The sequence below is a fragment of the Palaemon carinicauda genome, chromosome 6 (assembly GCF_036898095.1).
Source record: "Palaemon carinicauda isolate YSFRI2023 chromosome 6, ASM3689809v2, whole genome shotgun sequence".
NCBI lineage: Eukaryota > Metazoa > Arthropoda > Malacostraca > Decapoda > Palaemonidae > Palaemon > Palaemon carinicauda.
Genome location: NC_090730.1, coordinates 157960955 through 157970954, shown reverse-complemented (window position 1 = coordinate 157970954; position 10000 = coordinate 157960955). Strand labels below are relative to the sequence as shown.

Sequence of the window (10000 nt, the reverse complement as noted above, 5' to 3'; positions counted from 1 at the left end):
CTGAGTTAAAGAATGGATTTATGGGCATTTAAACTAGAAAGTGTGTGTTTATGAGATGTATTTTTTTTTTTTTTAAAGGTTTAAAGTCCACTCATGAATGGCAGATGCAAGACCCAGAATCAGTGCCCTAGCTAGCAGGACAGTGCCTTAGAGGCTGCCCATATATTCATATTATCAGTGCGCAAGCTAGGACCTGGGAGGGACAGGCAATGGGTGCTGATGATTCAGCAAGTAGACCTATATGCTCCCCCCATCCTTAGCTCACAAGGATGGCGAGGTTGAAGAGACAAGAAACTATCGAGTTTGAACGGGACTCGAACCCCTGCCCGGCCGTCGCCTGGCAGTAACGTTTCTGGTAGGCTTTAAGGTACGTTTTGCATGTAGCAATTGTTGCAGTCATCGATCAGCGCTGATCGCCGGGCACTAATTACATTTATTCCTATGGAGCTGCTTTGCAACTAGCAATTATTTGGAGCCAGCTATGATCGTTCGCGACTGTAGCGATAATCGCTCGTTGCAAAACAGCCCCATAGGAATAAATGTAATTAGTGCTCAGCGATGATCGCAACAATCGCTGCATGCAAAACGTACCTTTAGAGCGTTAAGAAAAAACACATTGAGCATTAAAGGACCAAAGGAAAGATTAAGGAACTCTGATGTCGTATATTAAGAATAAATTGCGCGGCTGAGGTTATTGTGTAACTTTCGTAAGATTATGCCAACGGAAAAGTTATAACTTACAAGTAAACTTGCCCCAAAGAAAGGAGTAGTGTGTCAGTTCCTACTCAATGGTTAGTCAAGTTACAGAACGTCCCGAAGATGTGAAGGAGGACCAACTTAGATGTTATGAAAAAGAAAATAAGCTGTAGTCGTAGTGGATGATACGTGTAAAGGATACACTTTTCTTAAAAATTTGCGTATTGGAGTTGTAAGTATTAGAGGAACAGCTTGGAAGGATTTGAAGGATGAGAATGTTGTGATTGATAGTTAGCAAGATCAAGAGTTTGAAGAAAAAAAAAATTATGAAACCATCAATGCTATTATGGGTGATCAAAGATTGGAAGTAGTAGACTCAGAGAGTATCACGGAATAAATAAAAAAAAAAAAAAAAAAGAGGAAACATGGGAGAATGTGTATATCATAGAGTAGATAATACAGATTATGTATTGGGATCTTTATAAATAAGTAGACAGGAAGGAGAAACTTGAGTTCGCAAGGAACTGTTGCTAAGATTTATGCTGGATTACTGTTTAACGTGAATTGAAGAAAATTGCTAAAATGTGGTTACAAAGGTGAGATATATAAAAATACGACGTTGCATTGATGCTCGAATGATAGAATGGGAAAGCCCGACTATCATTCAGCACTAAGTCAGTAATTGATGTATTGTATGTACAGTATGTACATATCTATGTATTTCCATAAATGCACATGAGTATACAACAGTAATCGATTTATTGTCATTCTTACGATGAACTCCTGATAGATGTTGATCAACACAGTTTTAAAGTATATGTTCTTAAGCAGAGGACAAGGAAGAAACGACCCAATTCAGTTGTTTATTTATTTGTGAAAGTGTTTTACACTAAATCAACAACTCGTATGGGAGGAAATTTAAAGGCTGTTACTCAATAGAAAGCAGACAAGAAATTAAATGTCTTTGTGGAGAATATTAAAAACGTAATTCTGAAAGGGGGTTCCACAAATATTCACAAATGACTACGAATTGTGTAATTTAAAGCTAGTCGAAAAGAATATCATGGATTCTTACGGTGAAACCAAAGTGTATGACTTGAAAGACACCAATTGCCTTCGTAGTTTTGATAACAAAGGGAAATGTAGATAAGCATAATTTTCAGGTAATAGCTACTTTAGAGAGAGAGAGAGAGAGAGAGAGAGAGAGAGAGAGAGAGAACTATCCCCATAAGGAAGAGTGCAAGTGTAGAGAAATGTCTGTTAAAGAGGGTCGAAGTATAAATACATATCTCTTCAAGGGAGAGAGAGAGAGAGAGAGAGAGAGAGAGAGAGAGAGAAAGAGAGAGAGAGAGGGGAGAGAACTGTACTTCCATGAGGGAGAGTCCAAATGTAGAGATATGTCTGTACTGTTAAAGAAGGTCGAAGTATAAATGCAAATCTCTTCAAGGAGAGAGAGAGAGAGAGAGAGAGAGAGTAGAGAGAGAGAGAGAGAACTACCCCCATAAGGAAGAGTGCAAGTGTAGAGAAATGTCTGTTAAAGAGGGTCGAAGTATAAATACATATCTCTTCAAGGGAGAGAGAGAGAGAGAGAGGAGAGAGAGAGAGAGAGGGAGAGAACTGTACTTCCATGAGGGAGAGTCCAAATGTAGAGATATGTCTGTACTGTTAAAGAAGGTCGAAGTATAAATGCAAATCTCTTTAAGGAGAGAGAGAGAGAGAGAGAGAGAAGAGAGAGAGAGAGAGAGAGAACTACCCCCATAAGGAAGAGTGCAAGTGTAGAGAAATGTCTGTTAAAGAGGGTCGAAGTATAAATACATATCTCTTCAAGAGAGAGAGAGAGAGAGAGAGAGAGAGCGAGAACTGTACTTCCATGAGGGAGAGTCCAAATGTAGAGATATGTCTGTACTGTTAAAGAAGGTCGAAGTATAAATGCAAATCTCTTCAAGGAGAGAGAGAGAGAGAGAGAGAGAGAGAGAGAGAGAGAGAGAGAGAGAAAACTACCCCCATAAGGAAGAGTGCAAGTGTAGAGAAATGTCTGTTAAAGAGGGTCGAAGTATAAATACATATCTCTTCAAGGGAGAGAGAGAGAGAGAGAGAGAGAGGAGAGAGAGAGAGAGAGAGAACTGTACATCCATGAAGGAGAGTCCAATTGTAGAGAATTGTTTGTACTGTCAAAGTGGGTCAAAGTATAAGTACAAATCTTTTCAAGGAGAGAGAGAGAGAGAGAGAGAGAGAGAGAGAGAGAGAGAGAGAACTGTACCTCCACGAAGGAGAGTCCAAATGTAGAGAAATGTCTGTCCTGTTAAAGAGGGTCGAAGTATAAATACAAATCTCTTCATGGAGAGAGAGAGAGAGAGAGAGAGAGAGAGAGAGAGAGAGAATATAATAACGAGCAGATTATCGCGTGTATATCCTCGCAAAGGCATGAACATGGTGTCGTACAAGTTATAGAGATACCATTATCTGCTTCCATTAATATATGTAGCAAGTAATAGATCTAATGTACTCAAACACGCAATTCTCAAGGCACACCAAAGCTTACCTCTTTTTTATACTCTATAATTCTTATTATTATCCCTCTTTTTTGTCTCTCCCTGTCTTCTTATACAGTGATATAGATTGTTCAAAATACTTCTTTGTTTGAGGTACGTGAAGGTCTTCGCTTCAGTGAATATATTTCTTTTTTATTACTTTTTTATCATCTAAATCCTTCTATGTGTTATCCAGTCTGCAAAAAAAGCAAATTTTCACCTGTCTTGTCAATTGAGTGTATGTCTTTGCTAGTGAAGAAGACTATAAAAATGAATATTAGTTTTCCAAATTCTAGCAGAAAATTACTAGTGCACGCGACCCGTCAAAATAACGACTAGATATTTAAATAGATATGCACACACACGCACACGTACTCCCTCTCACCGGGGTATGACTACTCCCTCTCTCCCCTACGTGAGGGACGAGAAGAGGTGAACGTGAACGGAAAGATATATATATATATATATATATATATTCGGTCACGCTCATCTATATATATACTGTATATATATATATATATATATATATGTATATATATATGTACGTATGTATGTATAAATATATATATATGTCTATATGTATATGTGTGTAATATATATATATATATATATATATATATAGCCAGACACTTGCTCTTTATTATATATGAGAGATTATCCAAATCTAAATCTTTTCCTTGATAGTCTATCTGCCCTCCAATTCTTTAAAGCCTGGAATTTTGCATTTCATCTTCCTCGCAAAAAGGTATGCCTCCCCGGTCCCATTGCTAGACTTTATGACCATCTTACTTATATGGTATTTTCTGTAAACGAGGCAGGTGTCATGGAAGTAAGTTTGCTATTGCCCGATTTTGCGAAGGGTATGCATTCCCCTCTGTTTGTTAGTTTATTTGATCGCTTGCTTGTTTGTAAGTAACTTTACACAAAACCTACTGTGCCAAATTTGACCAAAGTTGGTACTCATGTTGGATATGACCCAAGGATGAATCTGTAACATTTTGGATACAGTACATCAAAGTACAAGTACGCAGCAGTACTTTGGAAGTAATCGCAATGTTAAGTAAATGGCAAATATTCTTAATCACATTGTTAAATAAATGCCAAATATTATGTTGGTTTATTTTTTTGTTTGTGAACAACATTACGCATAAACAAATGAACCAATTTCAACTGAACATGGTGGAAATGTGGGATATGACACAAGTACAAATCAACTAAATTTCGAAAAAAATACATGGTAGTAAAATACGCAGTGGAATTAACAGCAGAATGAGACTGCTTGGCCTGGCAAAGACACGCTCTCTACTGAGTGCCCTTCTAGTTTCTTTATTCGTTTTATTTTGTTTCAGCTTCTTTCATAATTAAGCTCTGGGGTTTTACAAAGGACTTTTACATCCACTTTATAACTAGTGACAGTAATGACGTAATTTATGGTTTCATGTAAAGTTCTTAGTAATTTCGCTTCTCAACCTTCAAACAAGGACAGGAAGAATGAATACTGTACCATCAAAAAATTGGGAAAATTATAATTTATGAAATTGGATATTAAAGACTACGGAACATTAGCTTGAAAAGAATATACTGTAATTACAGATGAATTTTAAAGGTGTTTCTTTTGCTGGAAGATAATGCTGTAGCTAAAAAGATAAAAAAAAAAAAAAACTTTAATGCTCTTTGTAAAAAGTTGCTAAATTAGCTTGTGAATGTCGATGCAAAGTTTAATGTCCATCACAGGGTACTTTTCAAGAACTTGCATTATTGAAGGAATGTTTTTTACCGAACATTAGAAAATCTTACAAAAATCGTTACAACATCAGTCTGGTTTTGTGTCTAATTCGGTTTTCTTTTACGAAGTTATACATGAAATAATCTGTATAAGAGTTTTTAGTCATAATCATATTTCTTACAACGAAAGGTTTGTATGATTAATCTCTCGAAAGCCAATCTTGATTTATGTTAGATAATAAATGTCGTGAGTTTGAATACCAAAGGAACAAACTTATGAATAAAATACAATTTTGAAAACATTCTAAAGGACAGTTCATCGATTCCCTTACCGGATTGACCCAGGCTGATCCAAACAGATCCCACATAACAACAAAAACATAAATAAAACCTCGCACAAAGAAATATTGTTACGAAATGAACTTTAGTTCCATGTTAATCAAATATGAACTGCTTACTATAAAGAAACGAAAAGCGAAGTGGGCAACTGTTCCTTAAGAAAATTGAAATGCGCAGCACTGATTGATGTACAGTACATGAATAAATTTTGTAATTATCATATAGTACACTCCTTGGACGAGTATTGAAACTGGTAGACAAGAATGGTCATGAATGGGAGGTAAATCAGTTGTTGTTTGCGGATGATACTGTACTGGTTGCAGACTCGGAAGAGAAGCTTGGTCGATTAGTGACAGAATTTGGAAGGGTATGTGAGAGAAGGAAGTTAAGAGTTAATGTGGGTAAGAGTAAGGTTATGAGATGTATAAGAAGGGAAGATGGTGCGAGGTTGAATGTCATGTTGAATGGAGAGTTACTTGAGGAGGTGGTTCAGTTTAAGTACTTGGGGTCTGTTGTTGCAGCAAATAGTGGAGTGGAAGCAGATGTACGTCAGAGAGTGAACGAAGGATGCAAAATGTGTGGGGCAGTGAAGGGAATGGTAAAGAATAGAGGGTTGGGCATGAATGTAAAGAGAGTTCTGTATGAGAAAGTGATTGTATCAACTGTGATGTATGGATCGGAGCTGTGGGAATAAGAGTGACGAAGAGACAGAAATTGAATGTGTTTGAGATGAAGTATCTGAGGAGTATGACTGGTGTATCTCGAGTAGATAAGGTTAGGAACGAAGTAGTGAGGGTGAGGAGGGGTGCAAGAAATGAGTTAGCAGCTAGAGTGGATATGAATGTGTTGAGGTGGTTTGGCCATGTTGAGAGAATGGAAAATGGCTGTCTGCTAAAGAAAGTGATGAATGCAAGAGTTGATGGGAGAAGTACAAGAGGTAGACCAAGGTTTGGGTGGATGGATGGAGTGAAGAAAGCTCTGGCTGATAGGAGGATAGATGTGAGAGAGTCAAAAGAGGGTGCTAGAAATAGGAATGAATGGTGAGCGATTGTAACGCAATTCCGGTAGGCCCTGCTGCTTCCTCCGGTCGTCTTGGATGACCACGGAGGTAGCAGCAGTAGGGGATTCAGCGTTATGAAGCTTCATCTGTGGTGGATAACGGGGGAGGGTGGGCTGTGGCACTCTACCAGTACCAGCCGAACTCGGTTGAGTTCCTTGTCAGACTGTGAGGAACGTAGAGAGGAGAGGTCCCCTTTTTTTTTTCATTTGTTTGATGTCGGCTAACTCGCTAACCCCCAAAATGGGGGGAAGTGCCTTGATATATGTATGTACACTCACAATTGCAACTTTTACTATTCATCTAAATATGTTTTTAGATTACAAAGATATCTACTCGTTTATACTCTTTGAACAGAAGTTTTGAATCTTATCTTATTTTTATTAAAAGTATGTACCATTCTACTTTTTATCCATTTAAGTAATTGCGGGTCAGTACTTAAAAATCCTAATTATCTTCCCATCCACATCCCTGCAATAAAATCCGCCATTATGACCGTCGTCGTAATTTCAACCTTCTTTAAACGTAAAGGTGTCTGGTTTTAGTTCCAGTATCATCAGAATAGACGCTCACCAGAACGTTAGTTGGGCAGGCCCAACTCCCCCCCCCCCCTTTCCACTGTCTTGCCCAAACAACAGTGGCCTCCCCAGTAAACAGCTTATCTTCGCGGCCCTGGACTAGGATCGATCTGCTGCTATGCGAATGCTAGGCAAATATGTTGCCACTGTACTAGCCAGGAGTCTTTAAAATCTAACTTTACAATCCTTAACCTATTAATAGTTTTCGTACTTACGTCATTAGCGAAGGGCTCCATGAAAAGCATGACTCGAGACAGCTCCTTTGGACGGGCGATCATGAAGGCATAAGGCTGGCGGTCGATGTTGCTCGTGAAGTTGACCACCTCCATCCTCTGGGCGGAGACGCTGAAGGCGGCTACACCGATGAGGACCTGCGATGGGAAAGGATTCGAGTTCAGAGGAGGCGTCTATGTTGGAGAGAGGATGCTTTTAATAAAGGCATTTGAGAGGGCGTATCAGGCAACCGACCCCTTAATGTAGGGATAACGGTGGGAAAGATTATCAGAGAGAGAGAGAGAGAGAGAGAGAGAATAACTGTACCCATGTGGGAGAAAGTCCAAATGTAGAGAATTCTCTGTACTATATAAGAGTACAAGTGTAGCCACAGATCTCGTCTAGGAGAGAGAGAGAGAGAGAGAGAGAGAGAGAGAGAGAGAGAGAGAGAGAGAGAGAGAGAGAGAGAGAGAGAGAGAGAGAGTACCAAATGTGGAGAAATGTTGAAGTGTAAATACAAATATCTTGAGACGGACAGAGACAGAGATATAATAGGGTAAGTATTCAAAAGTAGTAGTTCATCCTGTTTTTGTAACTTTTAAACTTATAGCTTGAACTTATCATATGCGTACATCCTTAAATTCTTAACTGTAAATGAATACTATTAGTGAACGAACGTTTTTTTCCGTTTCTTATATTCCATTATATGTTTTACAGACAGTTTGAGTAACATCGCCTTCCATAATTAGCCTTCCAGAATTAGTTCTAGTACATCTCCAAACCTAGAAACCCGATATGTTCCTATATCTCAGATGTCTGAGATCTTTTCAGCAACCAGCATCAGATATTACTTACTTCCTTGTCCATAATCATCCTTATCATGCCATTCCAATTGCCGTTGCCTGTATCAATACCCCACTGGCCATCTGGGGGAGTTCGAACAACGTATCTGTCACGAGGAAAGAAGAGAAAAATCATTATTGCCTTATCTACTTTGAATTGAATATACCTAGATCAAAATTCTTAAGGTTTAGAGAGGTCGCTCATGAATGGCAGAGGCAAGGGACAGTGACAGGCACCAGAAATTGACCATATCCCTATAACCAGCACCTAAATCTCATCTTCATCCAAGTTAGGACCACGGAGGCCCAGGCAATGGCTGCTGATGATTCAGCAGATAAACCTATAGGCTGCCCCCCCCCCCCCCATCCTTAGCTCACAAGGATGGTGAGGTTCCAGACACTACAGGAAACTATCGAGTTTGAGCTTGACTTGATCTCCTGTCCAGCAGAACGCCAGGCAGGGACGTTTCCATTAGGCTACCACAACCTGCTGTGTGTAATCTATGGAAGAGTATATACTCTATCAATTTGTAGTGTGTAATCTATGGCAATTCTTGTGCACGAATATGATAGGTTTTTCTCTTCTATTCATATAATCAAGTTCGTACTGTTATTACATCCGCAATATAAACATTGTCGCTGGAGCCAAGTTTTCGTTTGAAATATTCAGTTTGTGGGGAACCCTTTGAAAAAATATTTTTTCTTTTCAACAGAGTTATCAAAACTTTGAAATGATATTAGATATATAATTGTAAATAAGTAAATATGCGTCTGGTCTAAATTGACAGAAGGGTTTTGATTTCTACGACGCATAAAAGAGCAAGAATATATAAGTTACAGGTTTAGTCTCTAATCTAGATAAGGTTCCATTGATCACTTTTGAAGTTGAAAAAAAATGGGTGAAAAATAATATTTATTACTCAAGAATTTCATAAACCGGAATTTCTTGAAAAACAAAGCGAGACTGATACCTAAATTCATTTAGAGACCGAAACATGCTGTACTGACCAGAATATTGAAGAAAATACAGTCAGAAGGTAGACCCCATAAACTGCTCAGATCAAATTGCAAAATATCGAATGGCATTGCTTTAAACAAACACAGGTTCACTTCATGTGGTTCGTCAACCGATAATCTCAGGATTTTTAACAAGTTCATAAATGGGGAATCATTTAATTCACACTTATTTATGTATATATTTACTTAACTGTTAACTATGTGAGAGAAATGAACTGGAGCTTTCGATCAGGATTGAGTTCTTATCCTCATCATTAGCCCAAAGATTACTTAAATCCAAAGCTGTCATTGACGCTAGTGTTAATGTCATTGTAACTCATATTTTGGATATCATTAAATATAGGTTATCATTAAATGAAGTTGATAATTTATCCTTTACTAGTGTACGTGACCTGTCAAAAATGGTTGTTAAATATTTAGCTAGATATGCACGCACACGCACACACACGTACACGCGCAGATTCAACCCTTCCCATCTCTTCCCCCTTTCCTAACTACAACCCGCTGGTTGGGCAATTTGTGGGAAATTGTGGTTTTTTAATGTACCTATTGAGGAATGCCATCTCACCAGGGTCAGAGAAGACTGCTAAGTATTTAGCTAGATGTGCACACACATGCACACACACAGGTTCAACCCTTCCCATCCCTTCCCCCTTTCCTAACTACAACCCGCTGGTTCAGCAAGTTGTGGGAGATTGTGGTTTCCAAATGTACCTTCCACGGTACCCTTCTCACCAGAGTATGACTACTTCCTTTCCCCCTCCCAAGGGACGAGGAGAGACCGAGTAGCCATACGTTTGGCAATACCGTTCAGCGTGACAGGAAAAATATTTTTATCTATAGCCAGACACTTGCTATTTATTATATACGGTAGGATTACATACATACATACATACATACATACATACATACGTACATGAATAAGACCAAATCTGTTAGCTAACTTAGATGAGTCTATACTTGTACAAATGATTTCATTTCATACAAAGGACAGTGAGTCTC

At 38.5% G+C, this 10000-nt stretch overlaps 1 protein-coding gene across 1 annotated transcript in view; it reads right to left on the bottom strand.

Moving 5' to 3' along the window:
* Nucleotides 1-10000, bottom strand: part of LOC137642246 (ionotropic receptor 93a-like) — a 115002-nt gene that overhangs the window by 40992 nt on the left and 64010 nt on the right. The window contains exons 12-13 of the mRNA XM_068374776.1: nt 7995-8088; nt 7142-7297 (exon numbers count right to left, since the gene is read on the bottom strand). Of these exons, the coding sequence (XP_068230877.1) occupies nt 7142-7297; nt 7995-8088 (250 nt within the window). The remainder of the gene's footprint in view (nt 1-7141; nt 7298-7994; nt 8089-10000) is intronic.